Source organism: Archocentrus centrarchus, chromosome 19 (genome assembly GCF_007364275.1).
Source record: "Archocentrus centrarchus isolate MPI-CPG fArcCen1 chromosome 19, fArcCen1, whole genome shotgun sequence".
In the NCBI taxonomy this organism is placed as follows: Eukaryota; Metazoa; Chordata; class Actinopteri; order Cichliformes; family Cichlidae; genus Archocentrus; species Archocentrus centrarchus.
In genome coordinates, this window is record NC_044364.1 from 10,230,136 (window position 1) to 10,251,171 (window position 21,036).

The window sequence follows — 21,036 nt, forward strand, 5'->3', positions numbered from 1 at the left end:
AAAAGTCGCAAATCTCATTAATATAAACGCAAGACGTAAAACAGGCGCCAGCGTGTTTGCGAGTTCTGATTGGCTGAAGGCCGCTTCCGGTTGCTGCGCTCCGCATTTGAAAAGTGTTCGGTTAGCTGTTAAAGTTTTTAGGGCCCGCGGTCGCTATTGTCTAAAGCAGGCGTCCGCAATGTTATTAGAAGTTAAATTTAGGGTGTAACAAATGCGTGTCTTGTCTCAGAAGTTCTCAAATAATAAAGGTAAGCATATAGTAGACTTTGGTAGAAAGAAGAAGTGGCTATAATTAGCTAAGCTAGTAGGAAAGTTATGTTGTAGCTTTAGCTTCTTAGCCGTGCGAGGCTGCCGTCAGTAAGAAAAACAAAGCTTATTATGAGAGGCTTCATTTAACAAATATGTATTTTAATGCAGTACTAACAATTTTGATTTAAGCATCAACAAACTACACTTTGATGCTTGTTTGTGGCTAACTTGTTAGTTTATTTTTAACATTATTCAGGCCTTTGTTTTTGGAAGCGCAATTATGGCGCAGCGTGTGGGGGTATCAGATGGAGGAAACAAGAAGACGTCCAGGGTCCGGGTAGCGGTTCGTCTGCGACCCTATATGAACAAAGAAGATGAGAAAAGCGAGGGACCGTGTGTAAGAGGCCTGGACTCCCAAAACCTGGAGATAATCAACTGGAGGAACGCTACAGAAACTGTTAAATACCAGTCAGTGTCTTCGTAATAATCTCTGTACATTATTCTGTCAGTAAGAATCTTGGTAATTGTCTAGTTCTAAATATTAAGAGTGCTGTGGTGGTTCTTGTTGTTTTAGTTTCGACGTTTTTCATGGTGAACAAACGACACAGCAAGAGGTTTTCCTCTCAGTGAAGCCAATTCTACCACACATACTGAACGGGCAGAATGCCAGTGTGTTTGCTTATGGGCCAACAGGAGCTGGTATGTACTTTAAATTATGTCTTAAAAGAGGCCGTAAAAATGGTCCTCAAAGGGCAGCCTGCTTTTTTTTTCCCCCTATCTGTGTATAAATATTTTTTCCCCAAAAGAGACATTTTTCTAAGGCCCGTTTACACGAGAATGGCGTTTCCAGTTCATAAAAACAATATAATTTAAAAACGTGCTCCGTCTCCGTGTAAACGGCGAAAAAACGCTACTTCTGGAAAACGGGGGTACTGGCACATAAGTTACTATTCGAAAACGGAAAAACAGTAGCGTTTCCACAGGATCCTTCTCATGTAAACGGGGCATAAATCTAAGCTCTCGCTTCCTCTTTCACAGGTAAGACCCACACCATGCTGGGGAGTTCAGAGCAGCCAGGTGTGATCCCCCGAGCTGTTCGTGAGGTCTTCAAGCTGGTCAAAGCCAAGGATGAGAATGATGGATGGGACTACAGCATTGGCATGTCATATTTGGAGATTTATAATGAGAAGGTATGAATGGTTGTTTACATACACAGCATGGTATGGCCTAGTAATTTCTTACTTTCTGTTCATGGTTAAGTGAAGCAAGGCAGATGATGGTACTTCATAGTTGAGCCAAATGTTGGCATTAGAAAAGCTTGTGTAAACTAATTCTTACAAGTGTGTTTCTGGGTTTTGTAGCATAAAGATATTAGTTTTTTGGATTTTTTTTTTTCTGCATTTGTATTGCACTGGGACTTTTGTTAAAGTATGTACTTTATTTATCCCAAAGTTTGGGAAATTCTTAAATGCATAAATACAAATGGTATGCATACAACAGAGGTACTGAATCTTGGTTACTTTAACTGATAGAATTTCTGTTATTTCATTTTAGTAAATTAAACTCTGCTGTATAAAACTGGTTTTAAAAAATAATTTCATTGTAGTATGGTTGATCTTTCTTTAGCCCTGACTAAACCCCCTATATTAAGGAAAGCCCTGTATTGCAAATAAAATTTCCTCTATGTTCAGCTTAAAAGTACAAACTTCTTAGTTACTAATGGAACATTTTACATTGACTAAAAACTGATTTCCTTAATTTTGTAAATTAAAACCAAATACATTATATAAATGGTATAGCTAAAACTAATCTGTTGCTGGACAGCAGCCTTGACCCCACCCAGCAGAGCTGCATGTGAGAATGCAGATATCTGACGTAGTGGCTGGGACATTAGCCAGCTCCCTAATAAAAACTCAGTGCAGCGTCAGACAGCTAGTGTGTGGGTGCCATGTGTACTGTGTCTTGCCCACTGTATTCAGGCAGCTCCCTCTTCTAAACACCATGGACTATGTCTAGTAGTGTGAAACCATCTGAAGCAGGCTATTTTCTGCTGTGCTACGTATCAAAATTAACTGTGGACAAGATCCGAATTGTCTCCGAAAATTTAATGTGTGAAAATGGCTACAGTCTGCCCCTTTAGTGTCAAACCACCTTCTGCATGATTTTAAAAAGGAGGGGAAAGAGAACAGAGCTTTTTAACTCACCTTCCCATGCCTATTGTAGCACTGAGTAGTGAAATAAACCTCCACTCTTCTTGATTTTAATGCAAAATTTTCTCATAACTCCATTACTGAATTTCCCCATCATGGAACCAATAAAGGGATTTCTTATGCCCTCTGAATCTTTAAATATAGCCTTCTTGTTTCTTTAGTGTGCATCATTCATCAGATATTGCTTCCCTCTTGTTTTCTCAGGTGCTAGATCTTCTGTCACCAAACTCCCAGGATTTACCGATCAGAGAGGACAAGGACAAGAACATCCTTATCCCTGGCCTCACACACATGACCATCACCTCTTTTGCAGATTTTGACAAACACTTTGTCCCTGCAACTCTCAACCGTACTACAGCTTCTACCAAATTAAACCAGCGTTCCAGCCGCAGCCACGCTGTCCTCCTCATTAAGGTTTGATGATCTCTGTTCAGTTAATTGAATTGTCTTATTCATTAGTGTCAAGTGGGCAGACAGCATCTTAAGCAGGTCGTGGTCTCTGAGCAGTAGGCCAGGATTTGGTAGCTGGTGCTGAAATCAGTTCTCTCTTGCAACACTCCCACTAGCAACTTCTGTGCTTTCTGGGAGTACTATGGGAGAGATATAAATAGTGGTGGGCGGATCAATCTAAATATTGATAGTATTGAAACAATGCTGGTATTGGATTGATAGCATAAGATCGATGCTTTAGTTGGTTTGTCTCCCCTAAGTTCAGTACGTTTCTCCCTTTTATCAGAAAGCAGACCTATCTGTGCAAACACTGCTCCTCTCATGCAGGTACACTTTATTCCATCCCCTGCGCTGCTGTGATTAGTCGTCTGCTGTCACATGGCTCAGCGGCACTGAGCAGAATCATGTCGGTTGCAGTGAGTGAGAAAGTGGAGCACTGCGCAGAGATACTTTACAGCTGTAAATGAAAACAGTGTAAACAGTGATGTGTGTTGGAGGGAAATTCTGTTGTGCTGGATGGTGTCTTTCCTGGGCTTTGTGTCTGTTCGCTGTCCCTCAGCTTGTGCGGTGCTGTGAGCACCTCTTTCTGGGTGCTCGTGCTGCCTGGGTGGGACCGGGTTGTGCTCTCTGGCCTCTGGTGGGTCTTGGCTAGGGCTCCAGGCACTGGTGGAGGCTTTCCTCCATGTTTCTGCCTTGGCACACAGTTGTCCACTACTTCTTGGCCTTTGATGTAGGTTGCAGCCACTTGGGGTCTCTGGGCTCACGTGGGTTCTTATCACTGCTCTGGTATAATGTTTGGACTCTGGTGATTCTGGTGACTTTGAGAGTGGCGGTGTCCTCAAAATCACCATACTGCCTGGTTTTGTTTCTGCTAGTTTCTTTATCCTTGTTTAGGTGTGTTGGTTGCTGGGTTTCACTGAGGTACATTTTGCTGGTAACTTCTACAATTTATCTGGCAACAATTCTGTCATAAAGCGATAGAAGATTGGTCCCTCTTTTGATTTGGGAAAGCTCACATATATGTCCTCACTTCTGCATGGATACACACACATGCGCGTATGCACACACACAAGGAAAAAAGGGCTAATGATGTATCAAAAGAATACCAGGTGACATGCACATAAATGGATGCATTTTAAAGTTTAAGCTCTATTGTTCATTAGCCCTGAGGGTACGCTCAGTAATAAAATTAACTGGAATAAAAATGTTTATTTTACTGCTGTGTGCCTAAATCACCAGATTCGTGATTTTCTGCAGCATTAATCTCATGTCCTTTTTACAACAGTGTTCCATTTCACTAGTGTGTATACTGTGTGTCTATATATATTTTGTTGTAATATGTGATATTGTGTCAGGAGTAGGTGACACTCATAGGGATTATTTTCTGTGGAAGAAAAGTCATTATGATCTGTGAAACACCCCTTTAGATTGGTTAGATGCTGCCAGCCCCTTTCATGTTAACCTGCAGGGGAAACCCTGGGTAAACTTAAGTTGACAGCCATCACAGCACAACTTTATCCTGGTCACCAGTGTTGGGGTCCGTGAATCGAAATAGAAAGATACCCTGGGTATGCTGAACTTGCTTTGCAGTATAGGGCCCTGGTCTCCAAAAATATCCACTTTCAAAGTACATGAAAAGCTGAAAGCTGTGCTTTATTAATTATTGTGGAAAGTAGAAATTACAGTGAGTTAGTGCTCTTTAAAATGCATTCAGATTTGGCAAAGTGATGATTCATCTCAAATCATGGCACACAGCTCTTCCCTATATAAGATGCCTTTTATAAGTTAAAAGTATTGTTATTGGTATTGGCGAAACTGGTCCTGTATCAACTTGGTATCAGATTAATACCAAAATGTGCAGTATTGCACACCACTGGATATAAACAGTTATTTGATGTTTTATTTTCTATATTCTTCCTGTGTTGTCACATTTGTCATAAAATGTAAACCTCTTTTACCCCATGTCTTTTCACCACTACCTTGTTTTTCCTGCCTTACTTCTTTGTTGTGGCCACTTTTACAATCTTAATCTCTTCTATGATACAGGTTGTACGGACTCAGCAGAAACTTCCCCACAGACAACAGACAGGCAAGCTGTACTTGGTCGATTTGGCTGGGTCAGAGGACAACCGCCGCACCGGCAACCAGGGCATCCGTTTGAAGGAGAGCGGTGCCATCAACCTGTCTCTTTTCACACTCAACAAAGTTGTGGACTCTCTAAATTCAGGCACTTCGGTGCGCGTGCCGTACAGAGACAGTAAATTGACACGGCTGCTGCAGGACTCTCTGGGTGGCTCAGCACACTCTGTCATGATCACCAATATTGCACCAGAGTACAAATATTATTTTGACACTTTCAGTGCACTCAACTTCGCAGCCAAATCCAAGCTCGTCGTGAACAAGCCCTTCACCCGTGAAACCGTGGCCTTGCCTGTGCTGCCAGGTGAGTGAGAAAAGCCCTCGCTTTTTTTGGCCAGGGGACACAAGTACAAAAAAGATATTTAATTTGTAAAGGGGAGGAAACCTGATGGAATGTGAGCTAAATGCCAAAAGGGGGCACTCACATCCCATCCTAGAGGTTGGTGACGATGAGTAAACGGTTGTCTCTGGGTCAGATGGATGTGTGTGTTTAGACTGTGATGCTCCACTTGCATTTTTGCTGTTCTGATGCTCTTTCTTTCCTACTGCACTGTCTCAAAGCCACTTCTTGTGTTTACCTGGTGCTGTTCCTCCTTTGGCTTTAATTCAAGCACTGCAGTGCAGCTTTGACTGATGCTGTGCCATTTTTGGCTGAGTTGCTTTACACTCTAGAGAGCCCCCACAGACACCGTTGGTACAGTGTACTGAATACTAAACTGTTAATTTTCCATCTGCCTTCGTCTCCAGTGAAGCGGTCCAGAGAGGAACGGGAGGCAGGAGGCTCTGGCAGTGAGCCGCAGAAGAAGAAGCAGAAAGAGGAGAAGAAAACTGAACAAGATGGTTCCTCACCCTCTGCACATCACCACAGGTTATAGACCACACAGACGCAGACTGATTATTTGTCCGGCTAATCAGACTTTTGAATTGTGGTGTCTGGCTGATGTAAAAGCCTTTGCATCAGACAAAAATGCTGCTCTCTTGCTGTTATGTGTGCAGATGGCTTTAAACATTACATTTTGGTGCCTAAGCATGTTACAGAGCCCCTGATCATACTATCTGCCCTGGTTTTCAGCCTCCCTTTGTGTGAGTTTTATTTATTTTTGTCTGCCCTTTCAGTTCGTTGGAACAGTCACTGATGGATAGACTAATAGCTTTGGAGAAGCGAACGATGAGCTCCCAGGACAAAGAGAGGCTCGCCATGCTTAAAGAGATCAAGGTGAAAACACACCTGCATCAAAGCTTGAGTTTGTCCACCTGGGTGACTGATTTCAAGAGTTCTTTAGTTCACTGAACTGCTTTAAGTAAAGGTTCAGGAGGACAGCCTGACAGCATCTTAAGCAGGTCGTGGTCTCTGAGCAGTAGGCCAGGATTTGGTAGCTGGTGCTGAAATTAATTCTCTCTTGCAACACTCTCACTAGCAACCACCAGGCTTTGTGGGACTACTATTGGAGAGATACAGACTGGGATCTTCAGTCCCTTTTCTTGTTTTAACCTTTGTCTTCTATGTTGACCTTTTCATACATACATGGAAACATCAAGTGGGGAAACTTCTAAAATAGGTTTTGATCTGCAGCTTTTCTTTGCATGAGATTCAGCAGGTGCTGATCTGGTCAGATCTTTACTAATCGATCAGCTCCACTTCATGGATATTTGATAGCCAACCTTGGAATCCTTTTTGTTTTTTCAGGAGCTCAAAGAGAAGCAGAGGGAGCTTGAGAGCAAGGCCATGCTATTCAGTCAGTTAGCTAGAGATAAGTCGAATACAAAACAAGAGCCTGACTTCGAGAACAACACAGCTGCCCTGCGGAGAAAGCCGTCAGATGCCACAAAACCCAATAAGCAGCAGGCTGTGGTCCAACCCCTGCAAGGTTGGTCAGAAGTGCTGAACGAGTAGATGGATGTTACTGTAACTGAGTGAATTTCCACAGATTTTGATTGGCTTATGAAGAAATGAATACAGTGTTAGACTATAGAGGTATTAGATGCTCCTGACCTTGACTGAGGACTCACTAAATTCTTTATTGGAGTAGTGACTCACTAATTCTGTCATGTTGATTCACTGGAGCTATTGATGGGCTGCAATGTGATACAAAAGCTCAATCTACAATACTGGAGCCAGAGAATGTATTAAATGATGATGATGAGAGAAATATTTTTACAACCCTCAGCAACGCAGTGTGAACCAGAGAACTTCTATTAGTGCCTCTTGCATCCGTTTGGCTTTGAAATTAGTCATGTTAAAATTTTGACTTTTTCATTTAAAAAAAAAAAAAAAAAAATTCCCCCATGCTGTAAAAATATTTGCCTTAACAGACTGTGTCCTAATCTAAGTGAATGTAACATTATGTTTTCTATCTCTCAGTGTCCCTGCGCCAGCATCTTCAGCCGCTTCTAGTGGTCAAAAAACAGTCGGTGTGCGTCAAGAAGAAAGAGAATGCGCTCTCAGTCCTGATCGAGGTCAGCATCCGAGCCTTAACTGTGCTGTGCTTAACTTGACACATCTGCAGAGTTGCAAGCATCAGATACAAGCTGACGACGTGCATTAGCTTCAGTGTGTTTATCTGACTCGACAGATACAGAAAGGATCTCAGATTTATTTGGTTAAAATTGATTTCCTCTCCTGAGCAGTGCAAATATGTTCATAGATTAGAAATAGACAATTTGTGCTCTACATTTAATTGTGAAAATATCTTAACATCATTACATTGCATGTATTTTTCTCCTTTCAGTCCCCAGGTGGTAAAGAGAACAGTACAGAGAATGCTTGGGAGTCCCAACTTGACCAGTCCATGCTGGATCGGTCCAAGCAGAAAATCCTGCAAATTCTGAACATGGGCTGCCTCAAAGAGCTGAAAGGTCTGCAGCAGATCGGTGACAAGAAGGCAAAGCTTATTCTGGGCTGGAGGGAGATACATGGTCACTTCACAAAGGTTAGAAAAGACAAACCTTTTATTGTGATTTCTTTTTGGTTTTTTTGTTTTGTTTTGTTGTCGTCTTAAAAATACCTGCAGTGACTATAGGATTGCTGTTCTGCAGGTGGAAGATCTGATACAAGTTGAGGGTATGACAGAAAAGAGATTTTCATCCTTCATGAAGGTAAGCTAAGTCCTCACTGCTGGCATTATAGCTCTCTAAGTGGTTATCTTCTCTCAGTAGTTCCACCACTGACTGCTTTTCAATTTATAAACTGGGCTGATTTTTGTGATTTCCTTCAGTTTCTCACAAAATGCCTGCAAAATAAAATGCATTCCTATCAGCTGTTTTTGCATTTGGTAGCAAATGTTAGCAAGACTGAGAAACCTGCTAAAACATCAGCATGATCGCTGTTAGCTTAGCGGTAGGCTCTTTCAATCAGTCATACTAATAAAGTGGATATTATTGACTGTAAGGCTGTGCAACTAATGCAGTTTTACTTTGGCTACAATGCTGGCCTCCATCAATTATTAAAATGGGATAATTGTGAGAGTATTGTACTGCATTCTGTTGGCAATCCTTTTCCTTTAATTTTGCCTCTCCATAAAAGTCCAATGCACTCTCTGCCTGACTGTGGCAAGCTTAGTGCAATTCACATTTGGCAGTGGCAACTTTATCAATGTGCTTAATGTAAAAGATAAAAAACAGTAAAACCTATGTAGGTCTACAATGCCTTTGAAGGTAATAAAAACAAAGCCACCTTTACAAAGAAATATAATACAACACAAAACACACAGTTAAGTGTAAGCCTGTGAGAATAAAAGTTTCTCATGTAGATGGGTGTGATTGACCTCAGGTCAGTGGGCAGCTTATTCCAAAGAACAGCAGCTGAAAGCATCCTCAGCACTTAGCACTTAATTGTGGGAATAGTTTTAAAAACAAATCTGTTTATTCAATTTACTTGCAATTAAAGTTGATAGAAATTCTATATCTGTGGACTTTTTCAGCTTTAAAAAAGGGGTCTGAGTAATTAGTTTTCCTCATCTTCATATTAACAGAATAATTTTTTACCATAACTGAGCAGCAGTGATCAGCTTTAAGCTTCTTTTGTTTGTACTCATTGCTTGTTTTCTTTTTGCAGGCAAACATCGTGAGTGCCATGGGGAAATGAGGCCCCCCCCCCCTCCAAATCAAACATGAACATATTTTTTTAAGTCTTTTTTATTTTATTTTTTTTTAATGCTTGGTTTTATGATGTTTTTGTAGTATTCCCTGTACGCCAGCTGGTGGCGCTTTGTTTTGTGGTGGTTTTTTTTTTTTTTTTTTTTTTTTTTTTTAAATAAACCTCCCATGATATTGAATTCTTGAGTGTTTTATTTCACGTTGGTAAATAAATCTATAAATGGTCACCTTCACGTTGGGGTGTAGTGTCTCTTACCCTGAACCGTCTGAGGTCGTGGTTCACCGCCTCTGGAGGTGTTTATCGACAGTTTCCTGTGTGAAAACAAAATTGGACCAATTTGCAGGGCATAGACAGCAGGTCACAGGCTGATGTGAGGCGCAATCAGTGGATAAATATTGAATATAGGAGGGTGGTTTGAGGAGGAAGAGACTATAAACCCACCACCACAACACACAAACACTCCTCCCTCTTTCTCCCACAGCACGTACTCTGGTTGATTTCACTTTTCATTACACACCCCTCCTCTCTGAACCACCCTGCCATCCAGGAGACTCCATCCATCCCAGCACATTGCGCTGGCGCAAGGCTACACCAGCCTCACGGAGTTTCTTTTTTTTTTTTTTTTCTCCCCTCTTTCTTCCTTCCTCCAGCTTTCCCTGAACATAAATCATGATCGGGGTTTAAACAGCACGCTTGGAAACACTGCGCTGTAGATGAGATGTTTGGTCGCGTCTGATTGGTTTTCACCTGGGAATACGGTTACCACGATGCGAAATCCAGGGATGTAATGATGATGATGAAACAGGCGCTGGATTAAAAAAATATTAAAGGTCAGTTTGATTTCAGTTTTCTCTTTGATGGGTGAGTGAGAAATATAGAAATGGTTATGTATTTATATTAGTCATTTCAGTGTTTGTTTTTTCTGCTGATCAGTGCAGTTTAGCAGCTCATATCCACTGAATCCAAATCATCAGCGGCAGGCTAATTAATGAGCAGCCTCCCTCCCTCCCTGCTGGCCTCTATCCGAGTTTCTCCCCCTTTGTCCTTTTTACTGCTGTGTCCTTTCGCTTTTGTTCTGCGCCCAGCAAACCGGCCGCCATATGGCGGTGAGCGGTTTGTGTACACACGGAGAAATAAAGCTATGTACACACCTGCACGGAGACTGAGGGAGCTGCCGTCGTTTCAAAGCTCCCTCCATCTGCCATGCCCTTTTCCGCCTTTTTTTGTACTGCCCATGTCATTGTGACCTGCTTTCTGCTACCTGAGAAAGCAAGCGTTTGAGGCCTTATTGACAGTCCAGTGTATTTTGCTCATTCATCGTTCAGCGCTGTGAGAAGTGATCAAAAATGAGATGTCATCTGACGTCCAAAGGGATTATAAAGAGGCTTATGGTGATATTGAGCCCACATCAAAACTAAATCTGCTGAAACAGGATGTATTTTTGGGACTGTATGAAAACTATTAGTAAGAAATCCGTTCCAAAACAATATAAATATTTCATTTCAGGGAAGCAGCGCTGCTCTCCCAACATCTGCACACAGATTTAAACAAGGGGAGTGTTCCTAAAATTGTAGAAAACATAAAAATGCACCTGCTGTTTAACATTTAGGTCATTCTTAGCTCATTTAATACTATGCCCTACTTTCCTATAGTTGCTTTATATTGATATGGCAGAATAAAGCCTGTGACAAAGACTGTGCACAAAAAATATATATTTAATTATTATTATATATTATAATATTATATATTATTTTATTCTTGGTTGTCCTCAAGTGGTAAATTGGTGTAAATATTCACTCTTTTTTTTTTTAAAGATCCCCCACTAAAATAAATGGTTCAGTAGTAGAAAGTATATACCCCCCCCATTTGTCACTCCCCTCCCCACTACACAAAATTTTCCACAATTCCTAAGCAGATGGGAATGAACAGCTTTTGTTTATGAATGTGTTTCTGGCCTCCAGGTGTAACTACTGACCACACACACACACACACACACACACAGGACTGGACCACAAAAGGGGGGTTATTTTGCTGTCAGCATGGCTGTGAACATGATGCCCGCCCCCGCCCTATGGCCCGTGGAAGAGCAACCGTCATTGTTGGACCAGGACGGCTCTCTTTCGATCCAGGCCCCCGTCTCTGAGCTGTGCCCACCAGTCAGAGGTGAAGAGCTTATCCACAGCAGCAGCAGCAGCAGCAGCCCGGCTGGCGCAAGGCCCACCCGCAGCAAATCTAAAGGAGAGCTCGTCATAGTCATCAACGAGAAGCTGAAGAACGGTGAGTGGCTGAGTTTGACCTCATATTGAGGCAATGGGTGGGGAGAGGCTGGGTCGCGTGGCTGCTTAGTCAGCTCGCTCAGGGAAAGTCAAATTCCAGCATGTGGATGGATGAGCTCCTGGGAGAGTACAGGCTCATGCACACGCTCACATTTTACCTCTTCCTCGTCCTCTTCATCCTTCACGTGTAGGTAATGGGATCCACTCAGTGCCCGAGGAGAGCACCTCTCCTGTCATCTCCTCTCCTCCCAGAAGACAACACTCCATCTCTTACCCTCATCATGGCAAGACCAGGAAGGGGAGCAGGGCGAGCTCCATCAGTTACACCGCCTTCTCACCCAGGCCGTCGCTTTCTCGCCACTCCAGCATTGCCACCAACCCACCCTTGGACCGGTCCAAAGTCAAAGACTACCTCCTCCTCTCTGTGCTGGCCTGTTTCTGCCCAGTCTGGCCCATCAACATTGTTGGATTTGTCTACTCCATCATGGTGAGAACAGGATTTTTGTGTGTGTGTGTGTTTGGAGTTTTTGGTTATTTATTCTTTTTTTTGTTTGTTTGTTTTTTATCACATTGATGTTAACAGATGGTTTGATCTTCTCCCTCAGTCCAAGAACAGCCTCGAGCAGGGAAATCTGGATGGCGCTGTGCGTCTGGGACGCGTGGCCAAGATGCTTTCCACGGTCTCACTAGTAGGAGGAACGATCATTATCATCGCCTGCATTGTCAACCTGGCCAGTGAGTGTCCCAAATCTGACCTTTAAACCCTAACCTCTCCTTTTTACCTCCTGTGTTGCTGAGCCAGTTCTTTCCTCCGAACTCTTTTTCTTGTCTCGTGAATACTGAAGAATTTGTAGCAACCTGCTGTTGTCACTGTATATTCCGTCATAATATATTATATATTCAGCTCTGTTGGCACAGCCTGACCTTAATCACTGATATTATTACTATCTGTGTATGCACAGTATAGCACTAGTTCCAATGCCTACACGAGGCTTTATACACTGCAGCACTTTAGCCTTTAGAAATCATGTCAACACTGCACCAAGATCAGAACATATTAAGCCCTTTTGCAGCAGACTCAAATCTACATTTTCTGACGTGTCCGTCCATGTTTGCACGGGTGGCCTCCAGCTGTAACCGACCGCATGCCTCGGTTTGCCATGTGTGTATTTGTAGAGTGATATGTGTAGTCCACTGTCTGTTTTAATGCCTTGCCCTCTCTGCTTGTACGAAATGTGAAGTCTTGTTGATCCTGTACCACATGTATATAATGTATTACTAGCATGTGAGTTGCTGACAGGCTCACGGGCTGAATAAATGTGCTTTTACTGTATGTTGCAAATAAAAAGGATTCTGATAACAGATCCGTGATTATTTCAGTGACTTGTAAAGAAAGGGGCTAGCATTCGTCTTTTTCACTGCGGTGCATTTAAAACCGCACATAAAGGGTCAGTCAGTTAAATCATTCTTTGCCTTTTCATTTCAAGAGGTACTTATCTCTACTTTATTTCTGAGTGCACCCAGTTGCAGCCTTTTGGGTCTCATTAAGCCAAGAGATGTGCTAATTAGCTCAATGACTGGAAGAGCAACTGTAGATGCAACTTAAGTTGAAGAGCACTGGGACTCGGCAATCCTTGTTTTTTTCTCATTATGTAACTGTCCTCTGTGGTCTGTGAAAGTTTATACATCCATATTAAGTTGCAGAATATATAGCTCTGACTAATACGCTTCCTTTTCTTTTTTTAGTAAATGTGAAACCCTGAGTTTCATCCCAGGATGAAACTGGATAAGGCAACAGACCGTCTGGCCCCGCACCTGCACCACCATCTTTACCTGGCTAGTCATTACCTGGATGTGTGACAAATGTGCCCCCCCTCACCCCCCTGATATACAGCGCTCACTTATATTTCTGTAATCTATATAAATCAATTTTTGCTAATGGAAGGGAATAAAATATAGAAATGCTGCTACTCTAAATCTGGGGAGGGGGAGGGGGAGGGGGGTGTGAGGGAGGTGTCCATGGGATGTTAGATGGAGAAGGGAGCAGACAGACTTTAATCAGTCCCTTCGTATTCCGGCCATCACATTCAGAACGATTTTTTTTAAGAGAGACAGAAACTCTTGAAGAAATGTTATCACGAGCCTCAGAACTAGTGGACTAGAGAGCAGCGGAGCTGGTTACAGAGCATGAAATATGAAGGATCTGCCTCCCAGCTTCTGCACCGAGTGAGAACGAGTCCCAACAAAAACGACCTCCAAAGCCCATCCTTCACTGCGCCGATGATGGGCCTCAGCTCGCCGTTAGATCCCCTCAGACGCACGGAGAGGCCTGGGATTTGTGTTGTGCACATGGAATCACACAGCAGAGAAGAAGCTCTTTGAATCCCAGTATGTCCTCTCGTTTCAGACTGTCCTCTGTGGCTCTAATGACTCCATGATATCTTGTGTTTGAGCGTACGGGCGGCAAAAGGAGGATGAAAGAGAAGCTTACTGAGCCATGGGTGCTAAAACGGAAGGGGATTATGGAGGCATAGTCATCACAGCGAGGAAGAAATATGTGCCAAATAAAAGAATTTAGAGGGGAAAGTTTCTTGCTTTGCAAAGACCTCGCTCTCACCAGAGTTGTTGTGGACGAAAACATCAAAATGTGTTTTTGCTCGCCTGCGACCTTACTGTGTATCTGCTCGACACCTGCAACCACTGTGAGCTGGGGAAGGGTACACGCTGGCAAAAAAAAAAAAAAGAAAAGAAAAATCCCACTGTAGCGATTGATACTTAAAAAACACGGATTTTGCAGGGAAGTCAGTGATGCCACACCATCTATCTTTTGATAATGTTTGTAAACGATGATTTTGAATCCCATTCCATGCTCTGGAAGTGCTGTGCCGCAGTGGAGAGACGGTTGTAAGCGTATGGGCGTCAGTATTTGGTTAACAAATTAAATAGCTTGTGATTGTTTAGTCAAAGATGCGGCTGTAGCCTCAGGTAGCCTGTGCTTTGAAAGCAGACAGATTGTTCTTATCCTTTAAAAAAATAAAACAAACAAAAAAAACCCTTAACAGTTGATTCTCACCTGGATGAGTCAGCATCTTTTGTTGTAGGTGTTTGTAAAACACTAGTTCAGACATGGGTGAGGGCTCTAAGTAGCAGTGTAGTAGCATTAGTGTGAAGAACATTCGTTCAAAACTGGGTTTGTTATCGTTGTTATAATATCTCCTGTGTATCCTTCGCTAACCTCTAATCTTTATCTACCTGTGGTTTTCACTGTGATTTAATCAATAACAGATAAAACTCGAGTTATTTTGCTGTGTCCTAGATTTTCAATCATGTACAGAAATGCCACGACTTCAGAGTCTCATCATGAGTTCTCACCCTGCAGACACAGATAACTATGGCATATTTTCCCCCTTGTTAATAATGTAAATTTCTGATTGTAATCTACTGTTGATGTATTCTGCAGATATTGTGCTAATCCTCTAGTCAGTATGAGTTAGCTTTAAATAGTTAAGCTCTAATGTAGGCACAGAAACTGTCGGCTACCCTCCTGGCAGTCATTGTATTCCCACCAGGCTTCTATGATATTTGTGGTTACTGGCATGTTGTGTGTGTTTTGTTTTTTTTTTTTGTTTTTGTTTTGTTTTTTTAATTTAATGTATGATGATAGCAGTTGAAAATTGCAAAGATAAGCTGACACTTGGAATATTATACTTCTGCAGCGCATTTATAATAAAGACACAATGCATGTGACCTGTTTTCAGTGTTGTTTTGAAGAGGTAAAGAGCATCAGCAGCAGTGCAGATTAAAGAGAGAATGAGTGTCAAGAGTGAGTGAAATGTGAGCTAAGCCATTAAGGAGAAATTGGGTTTTGCATTAGTAGAGTTTAAAAAAAAAAAGGGGGGGGGGGGGGGGGTATAAGTCCTGTGTGCTGTGTTGGTGTGTAAGCTGCTGGGATGGAAAGCGCCTGCTGTTGTCAGGCAGCGGAGTGCAGAGACAGCAGGAAGAGCAAAACGCTGAGGGGAGAGGCCCCGAGCCAAAAGGAAACACTGCACTGCATGACCGGCTGCAGAGAGAGCATAAGCCTCAGATGACTTCAACAAAATCAAAGCAAAATTCCCCTCATTATTTAAGCTTTTTAAAACTCTTTAAGATGCTATTACCAGTGGATGCTCAGGCTTTCTTCTTCAAAATCATTCACGAGCAAGAACAGCAACTGGGCCAGCATGTTGAAATGTTAAAACAGAGAAGTGTTTTCAAATGTCTGTATTTACTGAAACGTCACTGAACTGGGACTGTTCTGCTCATTTCTAGCTTCATATTTTTATTCTCGCTCTACTGGATTAACTTTGCATGACTCAGAGTTCAGTCACTGGTGCAGGCAAGCTGTTTCAGTTGCTCTCCCTTTAAGGCCACCCTTCCTTCATGTCAGGTTTCTTCTGACGGACTGCCCTGTGCAAACAGCTGGATGGGGCTACTGTGCTCAGAGTCAGAGTGGTGTGCCTGAGATGAACATACTGAAGATATCTGCTCTCTGTATAATAGAGTAGCAATGACTTTCTGAAATGGAGTTTAGAGCAGTCTGAAGTCTGAGCTTTTAACTCACAGGGATTGCTTACACATTCACTGACGTCATTATTTGAAACTTTGGCCATATTTCATATGAGCATCTACCATAATATATATAAAAAAAAACAGTTTGTACAGTTCTAACGAGCTTGAAAGTCAACATTTGCTCTGACCACCTTTATTCTTAAGAACAGCCTCAACTCTCTTAGGCAGCTTTCTTGTCATTTCTTTCAGTAGTCTTCAGGAATAGTTCTCCAGGCTTCTTGAAGGACATTCAAAGCTCTTCTTTGGATGTTGGCTGCCTTTTGTTCCATTCTTTCTCAGGATGATCTCAAACTCCTTCAGTAAAGTTGAGGTCCGGGCTCTGAGGAGGCCAATCCATCACCGATAGTGTTCCATTGTGTGTTTTTCTATCCAGGTGTGCTTTTGCTGGATTGGCAGTGTGTTTGGGATCATTGTCATGCTTTCCAGATGGTGTTGTATTGTGGATCAAAATCTGATGATTCTTTTGTGTTCATAATTCCATCAGTTTTGATAAGATCTCCAACACCACTGGCTGGTATGCAGCCCCAAACAATGACAGAGCCTCCACTGTGTTTTACTGTAGACACTCACTGTTGTTCCTCTCTCCTGACCTCCTCTGTACATACTGACAATTTGAACCAAAGATTTCAAATCTGATTCAACCTGGAGAACTATTGCTCAAGACCACTTAAAAAAATTATAAGGCTGTCTGGCTGCTTGGAAGCAAAATATAAAGAAATGAGTGGTGTCTTTAGACTTTTACACAGTACTGTAATATTTTAACAGCTGTTTCATAACTAATTAAACATAAAGCCGTCTGTGAAGGAACGAGACTTTAAAATCAGCAAAACACACCAAAAGCTCCAGGTGACTGTGTGCTTGGAGCTACGTGCTACTGACAGCATGTTTACACTACAAATGTAGCAGGTGCTAGCATGGCAACAACTGGCAAATTAGCACTGAACATTAAATTTAAGGGTAAATGAGAGCAGTGGTAATGCCATCAGTTTGAACCAAAAATCCCTGCAGCTATTTTTCCATTTTACTTCTAATCCGAAACAGAAGCTGCACTAAAAGTGGGAGATTAAATAAATATGTCAGGATTCAATATCACTGTGAATGCTAGTTGCAAATTTGACTGCAATCCCTTCTTGTAGCTGCACATATAACCAGGTTTGACCCAAAAAGGACCTCTACTGCAAGCATGGCTTAAAATACTGCATATGTCACCTTGTTCCTGGTACTCAGATGTAGTATTTTAGCTGCTATTCCCCACTGGGTTTTTAAAATAGCCTAACCCTGCTTTCTAGCAAAGTAGATGGGAACTAATTACAGTTTTCTGACATTTTATAGCTAAAACAATTGAATAAAAACAGTAACTGGATACAGGTAATTTTAATGTGACAGCGTTTCAAATGCTATATTATTTGTTTAAATACACTTCAGATCATGTCCAACCCCCTCAGGCTTCACCTCTGGAACCTCTTCACCATGTTTGTGCTGTTGAAGGCTTTTGGAGTGTTTTTAATGGAATTATCTGACAACGGCTGTGTCCTTCTGTGTGGTACAGATCACTGGGGAAATGTGTGCTTCACTTCTGCTGAGTGAAATTCTATTATTCTATTAGACTGCTGCTTAGTTTAGCACCAATTAAATTAGCGCCAATTAGCTGGTATGTGTGCCTGTGGTTAAAGTCCAGGGAAAAGTTCTGATGTTTTTCATTGATTCAATACAGCAGTGTTTCATTTATAATGGGGAAAAAATTGAGATGACTTAAGAAAGATAAGGACAGAGTGTTCATGATCAGGATGGTTTCAGTTTGGAGGTGTTGAGATCAAACGATCACTCCAGGGCCATTCTTGCAGGACATTTTCTGTCCCATCTGTGAAAATGAAAATAACCCATGCACAAAATACTAAAACCTACATTTGCTGCGTAAATTACACTTGTCCTGAGGCAAAATGTAAACCCAGATGTTGAAAGAGTGGTTTCAAATCTAGTTATTGAGCTATCTTGCTCACTAACATGGGCAGTAATTTTGAAACATTGCCTAAATATAGTTTTATTGGTCTCATAGAATCACCAGTCAAATCTGGTTTTTCAAGTTTGAAAAGTTTCCTCCAAAATAAAGTTCAAAGTGTCTTCTTCTGCTGCTATCTTTGCATTCAAGCGATAGCCCAACTGCTGACCTTGGCAGGAAAATATATTTTGCAACTTGCAAAAGCATGCAGGATAATATTAAAAGGGTGCACCATGTCCTGCATTGATAACATATTTTCCCGTTATGTCCTTGGTGGGAATGCAGGTCACATCAGTTTTTATGCTACAAAGGATCTGTGGCCAAATGTGCTCTGGACCATGGTGGTCCTTCACAGTGAGACCTTTTAAAGACTCACACTCATCGGCTTGAAAGATGCAACACTCCCAGTGATGAGGGTGCTCTGTTGTAATCATAAACATAAAAAAATAACCATGGCAAAAGTTTATAAATTCATGCCATACTTTAAAAAAGTCTTTCTGTGCCCCAAAAGGGGAAAAAAGCACAACATTAACAGAAACAGCACTCACAGCATCTGAGAACAGCAAATTCAAGCCCACCAATGTTATCTTTCTGACAGCTAAAGGTACTTTCCTTTGTACTCAGCTAATTTAACAGTATGTATTCAGTACAGTAACAGTTCAAAAGGGGATCAGTGTACCAGACAGAGTCGCATCCAGATGCAGTAAGTGGGTCACGGATTATGCAGCTGGGTCACATAAACACTGCGGCTGAGTCAGTTTGGCAGTGGCTGGATGCATCATGATTGCCCTGTCAGTCTGCATAGCTAAAACATAATAATGAGACATACTGACCTGTGGCGACGCTGTTCTGTCAGTGCCTGCTTAATGTGCAGAGAGAACTAGGGCTGGAAAAATAACCATTATGAGTGGGAATTAATGTTCAGAGATGGATTGCTGCAGATCTTTTTTTAGAGAAACTGTTGACAGCTCCACTGCAGGAATTTTGTCTCGTCACAGTCGAAAAACCCGAGGTGTTAACAGCAGAACGTGTGATGCTCAGTCAGGATCTAATTTTATTATTTACACTTGGTTGAATCAAGCAAGCAGGAGAGTTACCGCAATTTTCCTTCGCTTAGATATTTGTTATTTCCCTGAAAGCAAAAATAAGAATTCATTCGGCTCATTAACAGTGAATCATTTGTCAGAAAGTGCTGCGCAGCGCTGACCTTCACAATGACATGCATGAATTATTGATTGTTTATTTTCATCAACATGTGCCACGTATGTTCAAATAACACTTTCCCAGTGCAACGGAGGGCAGCACAACCTGCTTTCACTCTATATCACCTGTGATCATGTGGAGGAGGGTCATAGCTGAGGGCTGTGCCATGAAGGCGGATGGATCACCATGGCAACTAATGCTGAACACATAGCCTGGTCGAGAGCAGGTTATGTTCACACTTTCAGTTTAAAATCAGATGGAAGCTCCACATTTTTACTTTTTTTTTTTTCCACAGCACTCACAAATTCCCCACTGTAGGAAGACAACATGCAACCTGTTGAGCTGTATGTTACTAACACTGCAGTAAAGCTGCAGCAGTGTCAAATATGCACCACACTCACAGGAAAAAAAATGCATTCAGATAAGAAATGTTTTTATGTTTGATTCTAATCTGCTGCCAAGTCTGTTTTACACTGTGGGAATCGCAGAGAGAGGAGCACAGATTAGAAAATGAATCAGTCCATTTGTGGGCCATTTATCAGTGAGAATATTAAATCAGCACAAATAATTTGACTTTGCTCCGGCCCAAAAATGAATGTGATTCCCACGTCTGCATCATAAGACAGTCAGATATGAACAGGCTGATGTTTAAATGGATCCCTTTTAAAGTTTCAGAGCACTAACGCGCAGCTGTGTGTCACAATGATTATCCAGCACGGAGAGCACACTGAGTGGAAAAATAAACAGTTTTCTGCAGCATTACTCTGTTGCCTTATTTGCAGCACAAGCATCGCCTTTTGCCATTTTAGTTTATATAACCTTTTTGTTATAGTACTCCATCATCTGTTCCTTTGATTTTGTATTAAAACTTTGAGGCATTTTGTCTTTAAATATTCACTAATTTGAAATAAATAAATACCCAATAGACAAAAAGCAGTAAAATAAAAACCTTAAATAGATAAAAGATGTTTTATTTCCACCAGTCTGAATGAAAGAACATATATATGTGAATAAAATAGCCCAAAATGTCAAATTTGACCTGTGCATGAAAAACTGCATGTAGCATCTCACCCTAATACTGCTCTAAGCCTGGTTTGAACACACTTCTTCCAAATGTCATTTGCCCTGTAAAGCATTTCAAGCCCTTTGTTTATAGTATGCATGTACAATTTTACCATTTTCAGAGAAACAAACTATTATTGCGCTGAACTTGTAATCATTTCTGAACTTTTCCATGAGCACGAGAAGATGAGAAGAGCTGGAATTTATTAAATCCATGCAAAGCTACTTATGAACTGGGTTATCACGAAGTACTTTTAAAACATTGACACAAATGCTTCTTAAATGAAATGTGACGGGCGCTTCAGGCCCTTATGTGGCCCATTATTACCATGCACTTGAGCACTGTTAGCTGCACCCTTTGACTTTCTATGACAGTCCCAGCTAGGTGGCAGTAACGCACTCATAATGGCTCTGTAATGGAATTTGCCTGCACTGTCCAAGAGGGTATTTGTGTTTTCATCTTTTACTTTCAGCAGCATCTCTGCAGGTTCCTAAGCTAAGAAAAAGCATTCTTGTTATGACACAACCACACAGAATCTACTTCAGCAAAGCCCTTTCAGAACACCAGACAGCAGATCTCATTTTGCATTATGTGTTTTCTCAAATGCTGGCATTAATCCCTACAGACAGGACACAATATAGGTTTGGCTAGAACTCTCAGTTTTAAAGGGGGTTCTTCCTAAGCAAACACAATTCACCATTGTTATTTTCACATTTTTTTTTTCTACAATGCATTATTGCATT

At 41.6% G+C, this 21,036-nt stretch overlaps 2 protein-coding genes across 3 annotated transcripts; both read left to right on the forward strand.

Moving 5' to 3' along the window:
• Positions 1-84: 84 nt before the first annotated feature.
• kif22 (kinesin family member 22) lies at positions 85-9,254 on the forward strand. The gene is made up of 13 exons (XM_030755382.1): positions 85-248; positions 506-717; positions 824-948; positions 1,288-1,439; positions 2,664-2,873; positions 4,956-5,352; positions 5,796-5,916; positions 6,165-6,264; positions 6,736-6,916; positions 7,411-7,505; positions 7,778-7,978; positions 8,085-8,144; positions 9,103-9,254. Exons 2-13 carry the CDS (start codon positions 530-532, stop codon positions 9,130-9,132), a joined length of 1,860 nt encoding a protein of 619 aa, XP_030611242.1. The 5' UTR covers positions 85-248; positions 506-529; the 3' UTR covers positions 9,133-9,254.
• Positions 9,255-9,736: 482 nt separating this feature from the next.
• On the forward strand, positions 9,737-15,167 carry prrt2 (proline-rich transmembrane protein 2). 2 transcript variants are annotated; one of them, XM_030755721.1, is made up of 5 exons: positions 9,737-9,974; positions 11,106-11,421; positions 11,612-11,907; positions 12,026-12,155; positions 13,167-15,167. In XM_030755721.1, exons 2-5 carry the CDS (start codon positions 11,184-11,186, stop codon positions 13,181-13,183), a joined length of 681 nt encoding a protein of 226 aa, XP_030611581.1. In that variant the 5' UTR covers positions 9,737-9,974; positions 11,106-11,183; the 3' UTR covers positions 13,184-15,167. The 2 variants fall into 2 exon arrangements, with proteins under 2 accessions (XP_030611581.1, XP_030611580.1); XM_030755720.1 differs by lacking the exon at positions 13,167-15,167 and having other exon boundaries at positions 12,026-12,760.
• The last annotated feature ends 5,869 nt before the right edge of the window (positions 15,168-21,036 follow it).